Genomic DNA, 14,911 nt, shown 5'->3' with positions numbered 1-14,911 from the left:
CATTTCATTAAAGCGATTGAAAGCTTCTCTCAATGTCATCATTAACAATCTTTTCTGAACAGCTAATCTCTTATTTCCTGTCTTTACGCTAACAAAATCTCTTTGGCCTGGCATTGCACGGCTTATATCATCGTCCTCAAAAAAATTCAAAACCAGTTCTTTTGTTTCATTACTCAAAGCTTTTCCAGAGCTTGAACCTTGAGATGAATCAAATACATTATCTCTTTCCTTTCTTGCATCTGATGCCATATTTCTACTGGTTTTAAATTCGTCTACAATTTTTTGTACTGACCATGATTTTGGCAACAATGATAAAATTGATAGTTTTTCTTGCCTTGTGGCTGAATTTAAAAATTTAATTTTCATATTTTCTATGACTTCATCAAACTCGTTTGCTTTTTCTGTTTTAGCGTCTAATTTAAAAAGATTTCTTCGTACACCTTCGACGATTTCAGCGCACTTTTTTTCAGGATAGTGAACATTTTTAACCTTACCTAAATCTATAGGCCAAACACGAATAGCTGCTATTCCTGCTATTGCTCGGTAGTTTCATTATAATTTCTGAAGAACTAAGACATGATTCAGTCGCTGTCAATTTGTTTATTGATAAAATGATAAACTTTTTACAAATTGATCAAAATAAAAACATAAAAAAAAATTTATTTTATGTCAGATGGTGCTGCTTCACAGTATAAAAACCGAAAAAACTTTTCTAGCCTTTGTAAATTTAAGTCAAAGTATGGTATTGACGCTGAATGGCATTTCTTCGCAACATCGCACGGAAAAGGTCCATGCGATGCTATTGGAGGTACGATAAAACGCATGGCTACTAGAGCAAGTTTAGCCAAAGAACGCGAACACCCGATAAAGACTGCAAGAAAGTTGTTTAATTGGGCAAACAAACGAAAAGAAGAAGAACTTACAAAGTTGTCATTTTGTTATTCTACTACAGAAGAATACGAAAATATGTCTTTGCAGCTAAATAATCAATATAATAATGCAAAAACAATTCAAGGAACTCTAAAATTCCACTCATTTCTTCCTCTATCAGAAAATACAATAAAGGCAAAGCTTTATTCAAACTGTCCTGACAATGATGCCAAAATATTCAATATTGTTAAGAAAGTTGTGTAAACAATAATTTTATAAAAATACAGGAATAAAAATAAACTGATGATATCCAACATATAATGTTATTTTTTATTGCGCACAATCACCATCCCTGAAAAATAAGCTTATTTGCTCTTTTGAATCTTGCTAATTGAGGAGCTTACATTTGCAGTTCTCAAAAAGGTGTATCTCGAAATCGAGTTGTCTCATCGGTTTGATGTCTGTGGCGATGTTCGGCAATAGAGAGAAAATATGCACAGTATAAACACATCCAGTTTAAATGGATTAAACTGTTAGGCGATATGCAAGAGTTGAATGCACATTTTCAGCACAACGCACCAAAAATCACTTGAAGAAATCATTGTTCCTGATAGTGGGATTTTGTAACTTGTTTTTCAAAATACTTTTAAGGCAGAGAATTTCACTCAAATCTTTAAGCTTCTTCCAATCTTTCTGAAAAAAATACTTTTGAAACTGGAAAAACACGGAGTACATCCGAAAAGGGCCAAAACTTATTAAGTTATCAAAAAAAACAATATTAAATCAGTAATATCTTCTAAACGGTGCATCTTAGAAAAATGTTACTGAAGTACTTTTTGTTTGCAAATTTGATGTACTTTCATAAAATTAGGGTGACAAACATTTTTGACTTTTCTTAATAGCTTTTTTGAAAATTGTATTTTTTTAAAAAACAATTTTTTTCATCGTAACCTATTTTTCTCCAGAACAACCTACTGTGCACTAGATAGCATTTTCAGTCAGCTATAACATAAGGATAATAAAAAAAATATTGACATGTCACTTTAAAGGGAAAATCTATATTTTAGTTCAAAACACAAATACCGAACTTTTTTTTACCGTGCATATTTTCTCCATATAACACCAACAATTGTCTAAAACTTCGCCCAAGACACCAAACCAATCGGACAAACCGTTTCCGAGATACAATTTTTTGAAGATATCATGGGCATTTTTCATAGGCCCTTCTCATAAGTAAGGCTAGATTCAAAATGGCGAACCAAGTATGCAAAACGGCGTTTTTCTTCCCCAAAAACTTGTATGCAAGGTTTCATGCAAATCAAAAAAGATGAAAATTACTCGTTGCTTTAATGATATGGAACCGCTCATTTTTAAGATTTTTAAATTACGTACATTTAGAAGATTGTCAAAAATGCTAACATTTTTTTGAAATCGACACAACGGACACTTTAAAATTAACCAATATCGTAGAAGATAAACTTGTGGTAAGGTAAATTGAATTTGTTTTTACGCAATATTTAATTGATTTGTGCATAGGGAACGATTTTCTGGACAAAAAGGTGTTCTGTTAAAGAAAAAACAACAGTTATTTGTGGAAAAAGTTTAGAAAAAAATACTAAAAATTTATGTAGTTGAAGATGCTAATTTCAAATAACAGACTAAAGTGGTAATTTTTATACGATATATGAGGAGATGAAAGTACAGAAATGACCGTTCCGCACAACTTTGAGGAAGGTACGAATCGGGTTGATCATCTCTCTTTACCAAACTCCCCAGTTGGATTGGGATGGTGAGGAGTATCCCCGTGTGATGAAACAGTTCTATCGATGACAAGAGCGCATACCGTGGTAGAGGCAGGCCTGACCATACTCATTACAGCTAAAATACTACTTTTTGAAATTATGAAACTATGAGATATAATAATAATAATTTGTATATGTAAGATGCAAGTAGAGGAGGTAAAGTTTGTGTATGGCACATAAAACTGTCAATTTCGCTTCCAGAGTGTCACAATTAGTGATTAGCTATAACGAATAGTATTTTTCGCTCATAAATCATTACAGCTAAAATAGCTGATTGTAACCCTCTGAAAGCAAAATTGACTGGTTTTATGTGTCTTACACAAACTGTACCTCCTCTTCTTGCACCTTACATATAAAAATTAGTATTATAATATCTCGTAGTTTCATAATTTCGAAAAGTAGCATTTTAGTTGTAATGAGTATTGAAGTAATGACATTGGGTTGTTATCTTTCATTTGTTAAAGGTTATCTTCCATTTAATTCCACTTAAAAAAATTGGTATCTATGACAGATACGTAGGGGAAATGGATGTAATGTCGGCCTAAATGCTCCTAATTTGGGCCCATACATAAATTCAGCAATTGACTAAATTTTCAATAGCGACCAAAAATATTCATTAGTACCGTTCCAATGACGCGTTCGTCTAGATAAAATTGATAAATAGCAGATTTTTAGCGATGGGCCCAATGTTAGATCCATAGGCCAACATTAGAGCCATTTCCCCTATTTCGACTACAATGTGCAGTCTTCATCAGTGTCATTCCCACTAAAGAACTTATACAAAATTTAACCCCCTTAAGTACTCATCCTCTAGGTAAAAAAGTCAAGATCACAGATCTGTCATAAATACCAAAATGTATTAAGTGGAATTAAATGGAAGATAACCTTTTTTGCTGTTTTATGTCATGAGTATGTTCAGGCCTGGGTAGAGGTTACAATAGCTGCAATTTCTAAACCTACGACTAGATGCCTCCCTTCAGATAACGACTTGAGTGCAGTACAATCGATAGAACTGTTTCAACACATCGTACACATATATTAATACACATCTTTAGATAGAGCTGGAATTAGGGCGTAACAGCTTTTGTAAACAATGTCTTATATAGATTTCTAGGAATTCAAGGCACGTCCACGCAGACCAACCTAATCATCGGATAGGAGAAGTCTTTCCCTACCCGATGAGGATGTTGGTTTGCGTGGGCGAGCCTTGAATTTCTAGAAATCATCAAGAGAAGTCATTGCTTACAAAAGCAGTTAGGCCCTAATTCCAGATCTGTTATTTGAAACTAGCATCTTCAACTAATTAAATCGTTAACTTCACGTAGAAGTAATACAATCAAACTAGTTAAAGCTAAAAGTTTACGTTCTACGAGTATGGTCAATTTGAAGTGTCCGTTGTGTCCATTTCAGAAAAGATAGCATTTTTTATAAGCTTTCAAATAAACACAAATTTAAAGATCTTAAAAATGTACTGTTTTTTATTAAAGGTTTTAACAGTTTTTTTTTTTATTTTTTGACGAAAACTTGTGATTTTTTAAGCATGTATTTTTTTAAAGCAATCAAGTTTCTTTCAACTTTGTCTCAGGCGTCATTTCGATTAGATGAGCCATTTTCGTGCAATAATTTATTGAAAAAATCGAATACGCCATCTTAAAAAAAAAATAAGGCGGCATTTAAAACGGTCGAACTCCAGCACAAGCTTGGTTCATTGCCCCTAGAAAACAATTATGCGAGGTTTCTTGGAGTTTTGATTTGGGATTTTCGCTATTTGACCTGGAATGCTCACTCAAAATTGATAAAAATGCAAGTCAGTCCCATCTGTATTGAAGGAAAAATCGGCTATGTAAAATCTTGCCAGACATGCTTTCAGATAACACATTTTAAACTCAAAAGAATTACGCTTGTTTGAAAGAAGGAGAAATCGACTATGGAAAATCATAGGCTTAAAACTCCTCAGATAAGATGTCAAAAACATTTCAGTCTTAGTAAATGAGACATTTTCTACGCCTATTTAGGGTAAATGTCGGCCATTGACTGTTTTCGGCAACCAAAATTTAAACGTAAATTCGACAGTGGGCATGCATAAGGGCATAAACGCGATGATCGATTCTTTTGTTAATAACTCGCTTGGATTAACGTATCTCGGTGCGTTTGCTGTTGCATTTGATAGCCAATACAACCTGTTACAGCACTACATTTAACAAACTCCAGAAAATTGTTTCGCTTAACTGTAGCATTGTAAAGAGAAAATCGACGAAGAGAATCGATCATCGCGTTTACGCCCTAATGCATGCTCACTGTCGAATTTCACTATGTTTTCCCATCAACACACTTCCCTGAATGTATCCAAACGATTCTTTGTACGACCGAGCAATCCTGTTATGCCATATTTGTCTTCAAATGAAGCATACGCACTACAAAATGGAGCTGATTTCGCGTTGCCGATAATAGAACAGCTGGTTAACACTCAGCTGAGAAGTTTGGAGCGTTGTTAGAACGCTTTCAAACAGTTTTGAAGAATTCTGTCGTTTGGAATGGATAGAGAAGCAAGCAGCAGATGAATGTAAACAAACAGACACGTCATATATGTGCGTGACGCTGAGGAAATGCTTATATAAGTGCGGACGCTGCTTAGATTGACGAGAAAACGTATATTTCCCTATGTGGGATCCAGAATCTTTAAAAGCTTTCCAAGTTGACGATCTTCCGGCGTCGGTGGTGTAGTGGTAAGCGTGACTGCTTTCTAACACCCCAATGGGTTTGGGTTCAATCCCAGCCGAGGTCGGTGGGATTTTTCTGAGGCATAAAAATCTCTGGTCATGTCTTCCTTCGGAAGGGAAGTAAAGCCGTTGTATGTGTTGAATGTGTGCGATATCCTACGCAGGTGTGGAAGCTGCCTTCGTGCACATTCGGTTGCCGTAAATGGATGGCAATCGATGTCCGTCGGTGATTGGCACTAGATTGCGGAACAGAGACCGACGTTAAATAAAGGAAAGAAAAGATCTTCAAATTAAGAATCGGATTTTTGATCTAATTTCCGTCCTACTAAGCACAATACGCGCTTTACCTCTCGTTTTTGAACGGGTTTGAATGAAAAAAATTGAATATTTCTATAATGGATTAAATGGAAGATAACCTTTTTTTGCTGTTTTATTAAAGCATTCCGCAAACAACCCAATTTCATTACTTCATTATGATGGCTACCAAGCCTTTGGGATTTTCCTTATTAGAGAGTTGAATAGATTTTTCTCCTTTAGCTTACTTAAATCTTTGGTTTTAATTAGTTAGGTAGGTTCCGATTCAACACATTGTAGTTTCATTTATATACCTGTGATCTTGACTTTTATACCTAGGGGATGAGTACTTAAGGGGGTTAGATTTTGATAAGTTCTTTAGTGGGAATGACACTGATGAAGACTGCACATTGTAGTCGAAATACGTATCTGTCATGGATACCAAAATTAATTAAGTGGAATTAAATGGAAGATAACCTTTTTTTGCTGTTTTATTAAAGCATTCCGCAAACAACCCAATTTCATTACTTCATTATGATGGCTACCAAGCCTTTGGGATTTTCCTTATTAGAGAGTTGAATAGATTTTTCTCCTTTAGCTTACTTAAATCTTTGGTTTTAATTAGTTAGGTAGGTTCCGATTCAACACATTGTAGTTTCATTTATATACCTGTGATCTTGACTTTTATACCTAGGGGATGAGTACTTAAGGGGGTTAGATTTTGATAAGTTCTTTAGTGGGAATGACACTGATGAAGACTGCACATTGTAGTCGAAATACGTATCTGTCATGGATACCAAAATTAATTAAGTGGAATTAAATGGAAGATAACCTTTTTTTGCTGTTTTATTAAAGCATTCCGCAAACAACCCAATTTCATTACTTCATTATGATGGCTACCAAGCCTTTGGGATTTTCCTTATTAGAGAGTTGAATAGATTTTTCTCCTTTAGCTTACTTAAATCTTTGGTTTTAATTAGTTAGGTAGGTTCCGATTCAACACATTGTAGTTTCATTTATATACCTGTGATCTTGACTTTTATACCTAGGGGATGAGTACTTAAGGGGGTTAGATTTTGATAAGTTCTTTAGTGGGAATGACACTGATGAAGACTGCACATTGTAGTCGAAATACGTATCTGTCATGGATACCAAAATTAATTAAGTGGAATTAAATGGAAGATAACCTTTTTTTGCTGTTTTATTAAAGCATTCCGCAAACAACCCAATTTCATTACTTCATTATGATGGCTACCAAGCCTTTGGGATTTTCCTTATTAGAGAGTTGAATAGATTTTTCTCCTTTAGCTTACTTAAATCTTTGGTTTTAATTAGTTAGGTAGGTTCCGATTCAACACATTGTAGTTTCATTTATATACCTGTGATCTTGACTTTTATACCTAGGGGATGAGTACTTAAGGGGGTTAGATTTTGATAAGTTCTTTAGTGGGAATGACACTGATGAAGACTGCACATTGTAGTCGAAATACGTATCTGTCATGGATACCAAAATTAATTAAGTGGAATTAAATGGAAGATAACCTTTTTTTGCTGTTTTATTAAAGCATTCCGCAAACAACCCAATTTCATTACTTCATTATGATGGCTACCAAGCCTTTGGGATTTTCCTTATTAGAGAGTTGAATAGATTTTTCTCCTTTAGCTTACTTAAATCTTTGGTTTTAATTAGTTAGGTAGGTTCCGATTCAACACATTGTAGTTTCATTTATATACCTGTGATCTTGACTTTTATACCTAGGGGATGAGTACTTAAGGGGGTTAGATTTTGATAAGTTCTTTAGTGGGAATGACACTGATGAAGACTGCACATTGTAGTCGAAATACGTATCTGTCATGGATACCAAAATTAATTAAGTGGAATTAAATGGAAGATAACCTTTTTTTGCTGTTTTATTAAAGCATTCCGCAAACAACCCAATTTCATTACTTCATTATGATGGCTACCAAGCCTTTGGGATTTTCCTTATTAGAGAGTTGAATAGATTTTTCTCCTTTAGCTTACTTAAATCTTTGGTTTTAATTAGTTAGGTAGGTTCCGATTCAACACATTGTAGTTTCATTTATATACCTGTGATCTTGACTTTTATACCTAGGGGATGAGTACTTAAGGGGGTTAGATTTTGATAAGTTCTTTAGTGGGAATGACACTGATGAAGACTGCACATTGTAGTCGAAATACGTATCTGTCATGGATACCAAAATTAATTAAGTGGAATTAAATGGAAGATAACCTTTTTTTGCTGTTTTATTAAAGCATTCCGCAAACAACCCAATTTCATTACTTCATGAATATTTCTGTCAAAGATGACTTCTAAATTTATTCACCTTTCCATACGTACCGTTAGATTTGATAAAGAGTCACAAATTGTTGAGATATTGTTTAAAATCTAATAGGGTAGAGAACTACTTCGGCCTAATCGCCCATTTTGGGTCTATCGAGCAGAAAACTTCAAATAAATCCATGATTTAAGAGCTAACAAGTCAATTATGCGTTTGGTACAATACTTTAGTTAATAAGCTACCGAACGAATTCAATGAGAACGCGTGATATGAATGTTTGCACCCATTATTCTCAAAAACAAAAGAAGCGCTCCGACCGAATCCATTTTTATCTTCATCCGATAGGCCGAAGTGAATTCATTGGCGTTTCAATGGGGTTTCAATGCGTTAGGACGAGTTTAGAATCCGTAGGCCGAGTTTGGCGTTAAGAAGCAATGTTAGACTTTTGACAATATCTCAACCATTGGTTTCCCTTTATCAAATCTTACGGTACGTACGGAAAGGTAAATGAATTTGGAAGCCATCAGTTATAATAACATTCCGTTTGGTACTGCGCTAGATTAAGAAATACTAAGTGCGGGTTGTGCTCAATAGGCCGGAAATGGGGTAGTTAACCCTACTGCTTCTTGATTCTAAATTCGTTCTACGAGTTTCAATTCCGTCCTAACGCATTGAAACGGCATTAGATTGTCTTCGTCCTACGGATAAACGTAGAAAAAGGGGATTCGATAGGAGCGCTTCTTTTGTTTTGAGAACAATGAGCGTAAATATTCATACAATGCGTTCTAATAAGATTTATGTAGTGGCTAATAAACTAACGCATCGGAACAAACCTATTATTGATTTGTGCACGGTTAAATCACTGATATTATTGATCTTTTCTGTTCGATAGAACGGAAATGGGCGATTACGACGAAGTAGCGCTCTACCTTAAGTATGGTTTTCTTGAACATTATTCAAAGACTCATATTGAGGAAAATTGTTGCCAGAAGCTTTTTTTTTAAATACACGCTTAAAAAATATGCTCGAGCTCGGCAATACAGAACACTGAGCCAACGCGGCATCATCATAATAAACTGAGAATTCAGAAAATAATCAGTTTTAGCCGAGATTTAGCACCAATGTGAACTGAAATTTCAGCATGTTTAATTTTTTTCCGTCATTTGGCAACACCGATGCCGAGCCCAAACGTTAACAATGATTTCACTGATCTCGGTAAAGTGATATGCCGAGATTTCATTTTAGCATCGTTTGATTACCGAAATTCGACATTTCAACTTTCATCCGCTAGTGTTCGGAAGTCTCGTGAAAAACTGTGTTTTGTCTGTTGAGTACAGTGGAAGTTCCTGAAAATATGGAACCGATCCTTGGAGCACTCCAGCAGGAAGACGTAAATTTCAACAAAATCTTCCGTAAGTACAATTGACATGCATATTTGTAGAAGTCTTTTCTGTACTAATGGATATTTTTGGTCGCTATTGAAAATTTAGTCGATTGCTGAATTTATGTATGGTCCCAAATTAGTGGCATTTAGGCCGACATTACATCCATTTCCCCTATACGTTGGTTGAGTGAACAATCTGAAATATGGGTCATTCCAGCTCAAGTGGGTACACCACCTGTGGTCGATGTCCCCGATTTGAGCCAAACTTGGCCAAAACGCTTGTTTTGGAATTCTGAACAAACTCCTTTTTTGATTTTGCTCTAAAATGCTTAGATCCTTCTGGGATACAACCCTGGATTTTCGAGATTTTTAAAAATTTCAACTTTCAGAAGAGATTACTCCACAACCAAATAAGCTATTCGTGATCTTAGAATGTCAACTATACGGTTTTTTTTCTTTAAATGTAGATTCTTACAAGCGTAAAAAATGTTGTTTTTGTTATAGTAACTACAGTAAACAGACTAATTACCGGCAGGTATCCAAATTCTCAAAAAATGGCCTATTTTCATTAAGGGTGGGATTTTTTTTATTTTGTTAATATTTTAGGCTCAAATTTTCAAAACCTATTTGTCACAATCATTTGCTCTTGGAAACATATCTAGTAGATAAGAGCCCAAAATATTGAGAAATAAAAAAAAATCCGCCCATGGTGAAAATAGGCCATTTTTTGACAATTTGGATACCTGCCGGTAATTAGTCTGTTTACTGTAGTTACTATAACAAAAACAAAATGTGTGTACACATATGAGAATCTACATTAGAAAACCTTTAAGTTGACGTTCTAAGATCACGAATAGCTTATTTGGTTGTGGAGTAATCTCTTCTGAAAGTTGAATTTTTTTTTTAAATCTTGAAAATCCAGGGTTGTAGACCAGAAAGATCTAGGCACTTAAGAGCAAAATCAAAAAAGGCGTTTGTTCAGAATTCCAAAATAAGCGTTTTGGCCAAGTTTGGCTCAAATCGGTGACATTGACCACAACTTTTTGAAATTCTATACCCACTTGTGCTGGAATGACCCATATGCAATTTGATGTTTAAAATTTATTGAATTTTTTTTGCCGTGATTTCAGTTTTACAGTGCCGAGGAATCAGTTTGCTTAAACTGAGATTTTCGGTAAACCGCACGAGCTGTCATTTTATTCATACCAAAATTACCGGCGACACTTTGTTTGCCGAGCTCATTGCCGAACACTCGGCTGTTTGGATCTCGGTAAAAAAAAGAAATCGAAGTCTGTAGATAGTCGAGTTTTATAACATTCGGAAGCCTAATATCAATCTTATACACTCAGTTTTTTTAAACCTACCAAGATGATTTCTCAAGTACTTGAATATTATACAAAAAAAAATGTTGATGCTAATCGTAATTATAGCATAGACATATTTAAAAAATTTCTGTATATACACCAAAAAATTTAATTTTTTTAAAGTTTGCCAATCCTGTGGCTTGGAACGGATAATGTGATTCAAATCAAGTCGATTGGTTGTATCGTTATCGATAAATTTTCAAAAACGTAACGTGTAAATTGCGACTTAACGGCACCAACCTTGTAAAAAAGATTTGAGGGTATTGCAAAAAGGGTGATTATCGGGCAAATTAGGGGCTTGATGGTTTCTTGGGTAATTTAAGTAATACCTTCAAAGCCATGTTGAAAATTGTTAATAAGTTCAAATTCGGCTTAATGACCCAACCGGCCCAATGCCTCTACATAGCTCTTAGCAAACTACTTATATCATATAAGCATTGAAAATTATCAATTAACACAGAAATAACGTAACGACATTCACTCGGCTGTCGACAAAAGCAGGCCACTCTTGATGTGTGACACGCGATCGCTGATTTTCTCGGCAGCAACCATTGTGTGGTCCTCCTCATTGTTCTTCATCAGCAGTTCTTCCGGTCGATGCGTCGTCGACTTTGGAAAGCTACCGTTTCGAGATGAGTGTGTGAGTGCTGGTCTCGTTTTGCGTCCATTGCTGCAATGGAAGCGCTCTGACCCCCGTTGGTGTAACTGCCATACAATGAAACCACTGGAAGCGGTTCCAGTTCTGATGGAGGAGCTTTTTTGGATAGCGGAAGCTGTTGTTCCTTTTGACCATAGTTTTAAGATGTATTGTATAGTGACCAACAATCCTCGTCTCTGTAAAGTTAATTTGTTTGAGCCATATCAAAAAGAATAATAAACAACAACAACAGAAATAACGTAACTGTTGCGTGAAAAGTTCGAAGGGGGAAATCCACGATTGTATCATTAAGCAAATCCTTTGTGATAGGATTGAAAAAAAATACGAAGATTAAAAAAAACATGGAATTCAATCATAAACTGAAGACTGCAGACTGATTCTGAATCAAAACAAAATGACGGAACTCCTAAAAACAGCATAACACATAACGGTTGTTATCGAAGATGTTTTGAACCGACATAACAAAAATAACTGACTTATCCTGAGCCAGAAAAATCCCACACAGTAAAGTAATTTGTTATTTTTAACGACACTGGAAACCCTTACCATATCTATACAAGTGAAAATTGCAAACCAAAAAGCGCATCAAAAATACAGCTATAACTGAAACTAACAAATTCACCGGTTTAAAACAAAATCCAAACTAACAGCTATGGAACCAAACTAAGAGAATAATTGTACATCTATAATACCTATTTACATAATTTTCACTTTTTTTCCAATAGGTTCAAACGATAAGGAATACTCTAAGGACAGAGGAGATGGGAAGTGAAACTATAGATAGAGTAAGAGAGGAGGAAGTACTTTGGCATTGTATTGTTTTTAACTGTTTTTTTGGTACAATTTGCTTCGGGTGTTTTTTGGTTTTAGGTGTTAGTGCTCTTGTGACACAACGAAAGAAAAAGATATCGGTTTAACCTCTCACCTGACATGGTTCGTTAAATGCTCTTTTCTCATAAATTTCTTCTCGCAATAGGTGCAATGATAAGGAGTCTCTCCAGTGTGCAATCTGTGTACAAAAAGGGGAAAGATTCATTTGTTTATATAGAATAAAGAGAGTCTAATTTAGGAGGTATGTACAATAAGGAGACTAAGATTCTAACGAGGCAGGCTTCCACAGGCAGATTAGGACGAACAGGGCCAGCGCCATTTGGACGGGGTTATTTCACAATTTACATCTGTGGTCCTTCGGCTGGCCGGCTGGCTGTGGTCCTAGATCTGCCGGTTTTGCTTTTGGGGGGTAGTGGGTGGGTAAGGAGATTGTACTTAAATTTTGTATTGAACCCGGCTTTTTGATAATTGCTTCTTTTTTACTGTCGCTAATTTTGAACGATTCCATATGAAATCTATCATTTGTGCTTTTTTTTTCTTGTATTGGGATTTCTTCGATCAACTCGTATTTAGATTGAAGGTGCTCATTCCTAGTTTCGTGAACACGCAAAACAAACACATTGCCGGTATAACTTGTCCTACTGGCTTGTACTCTGATTGGACTTTTGTTGAAATTACGGTGATGTTTTTTAAAAAGAGACGAGGGGCGGGTTCTTCGTTTGTTTGGTTCTTACAAACTAAAAGGATTGCAATAACACATCATCCTCACCTGGTATGATTCGTCAAATGCTCTTTTCTGGTAAACTTCTTCTGGCAATACGAGCACTGATAAGGAGTCTCGCCCGTGTGTAATCTGAATCGAGAGGCGGAAAATGCAAGCATACAGAGAGATACACAGAGAACATTTTAGAAGAACGATCTTTGCTAATTCGTACCAAACATTGAATGTGGTGTTTACGGAAACAGATGAAGTTTTATTTTACTTGTTTTCGGGAAGAAAGCTTCAGCAAAAAATAAGTCCCCGGATTGAATACTTTCATCGCATTTGATGTTATCGTTGGAATTAAAGTTTTAAATTGGGGAGAATACGGCCCGGCTCAAATCGGAATTGGTGTGAACAATCTCGGAAAAGCTTAAGTGAGTATATGTGTGCACGAAAAACTCAAATTGAAACCAGCCGGGGTCTTATTTTTCACCAAGCTACGCTTTCCAAAAATGGCGCTTCAAATTGGTGTTTATTTGCATAGATTTGTTTTTTTTTTTTATTATTATTCAGAGGATTGGGTGAGTGGATGTTTGAATGAAAACGATTCTCACCTGACGTGGTTCGTTAAGTGTTCTTTTCTGGTGAACTTCTTTTGGCAATAGTTACATTGGTAGGGAGTTTCCCCGGTGTGCAATCTGCGGGAGGGCGCGCGTTTGGTATGGAAAAGAAAGTTGCGTGTAGTTAGCAAATTTTGAATCAGAATTTCGGTCACAAAAACAAACATCGACAGCACAGACACAGAGTCTCGTTTGATCGAGACATAAAAGGGGGCAAGACATTGAGTTTTAAGAAGTGTTTTTGCGTCAGTGTCGGATTCTCCGCAAGAGATTACCGGCACTGACGGGGCACACATGGTAACATGTGGGATAGCGCAAAAACAACACACATAGAGTGATGGAATGCATAAATTAGGAGCAGGGGGGGCGTACGGAGGGTGCCGAATTCTTACAGAATAGTAGCAATCTCTCACCTGAGATGGTTTGTGAGATGTTCTTTTCGAGTGAACTTCTTCGAACAGTACGTGCATTGGTAGGGAGTCTCGCCAGTGTGTAATCTAGTTGCGAAAATAACGTTCGGAAGAGATTAGCATTGTCTTGTACCGGGCAGATGTCTTACATGAGGGGAGAGGAATGATACTGAAGAATTTTGGAATATCTCCTGTGGCGGCGGGAGGATGATGGTATGAGAAAGGTGAATGATGAACTTGACATTTCGGAAACTGCTGGTTTGGGTGGCTGTAATAACGAACCACGTCGAAACCGTTTCATCCGATTACAAATATGCTCTGTAGGAACATATTCTGTTTCTGAACGGGGAAAAAAAATGGGAGTCCCTATTGGGGGAGGGAGAAAGGGGATGAGGGTTTTCTGAGGGATTGACTTACAACAATACAAAATGGACTCTCACCTGAGATGGTTTGTGAGATGCTCTTTGCGAGCGAACTTCTTCGTACAGTAAGTGCAATGGTAGGGAGTTTCGCCAGTGTGTAATCTGGTTGCAAAAATAGCATTTCAATAGACGATTAGAGCTTGAAAGTGTAATTTTGTTTTGTTTTTGTTGGAGACAGGCAGGGGGGTGACTTAGAATGTATATTAGTAGGACAAGGATAATGTGTACGTGATAAGTGATAGTGGTGACATGAAGCGGGATCTAGCCGGCTATCATAAGTGAGGTAAGCTACCCTGCGTTTCGTTAGAACAAATTTACGAGATATCGACCCAAAAATGAAAACATCGGTAGCCTACCTCACCACTACTACTGCAAAGTTACAAAGTTGACGTGAGCTCTGTCACCAGTTAACCTCTAATTGTGCTCTAATTTACATTCCAAAAGTACAATGATAACAAGTAAAAACTCGGCTCTACAGTTCAAAATATACATATTTAGCCAGATTCCATATGTAATCGAGAAAAAAGGTACA

The 14,911-nt window shown here is 36.1% G+C and overlaps 1 protein-coding gene across 45 annotated transcripts in view; it reads right to left on the bottom strand.

Moving 5' to 3' along the window:
• Window positions 1-14,911, bottom strand: part of LOC135704034 (zinc finger protein 420-like) — a 111,987-nt gene that overhangs the window by 32,913 nt on the left and 64,163 nt on the right. For 29 of the 45 annotated variants that reach the window (XM_065225435.1, XM_065225436.1, XM_065225437.1 and 26 more), the window contains 5 exons: window positions 14,398-14,481; window positions 13,961-14,044; window positions 13,542-13,625; window positions 12,994-13,077; window positions 12,319-12,402 (listed from right to left, as the gene is read on the bottom strand). The exons of 3 other annotated variants lie outside the window; for them this stretch is intronic. In XM_065225435.1, the coding sequence (XP_065081507.1) occupies window positions 12,319-12,402; window positions 12,994-13,077; window positions 13,542-13,625; window positions 13,961-14,044; window positions 14,398-14,481 (420 nt within the window). The remainder of the gene's footprint in view (window positions 1-12,318; window positions 12,403-12,993; window positions 13,078-13,541; window positions 13,626-13,960; window positions 14,045-14,397; window positions 14,482-14,911) is intronic. 13 more of the 45 variants (XM_065225424.1, XM_065225427.1, XM_065225428.1 and 10 more) reach the window with 8 other exon arrangements.

The sequence above is a fragment of the Ochlerotatus camptorhynchus genome, unplaced genomic scaffold, assembly GCF_037179485.1.
Source record: "Ochlerotatus camptorhynchus isolate MF236.1 unplaced genomic scaffold, CSIRO-AGI_Acam_v1.1 ptg000229l, whole genome shotgun sequence".
Classification (NCBI taxonomy): domain Eukaryota; kingdom Metazoa; phylum Arthropoda; class Insecta; order Diptera; family Culicidae; genus Ochlerotatus; species Ochlerotatus camptorhynchus.
This window is presented reverse-complemented; position numbering and strand designations above follow the sequence as displayed.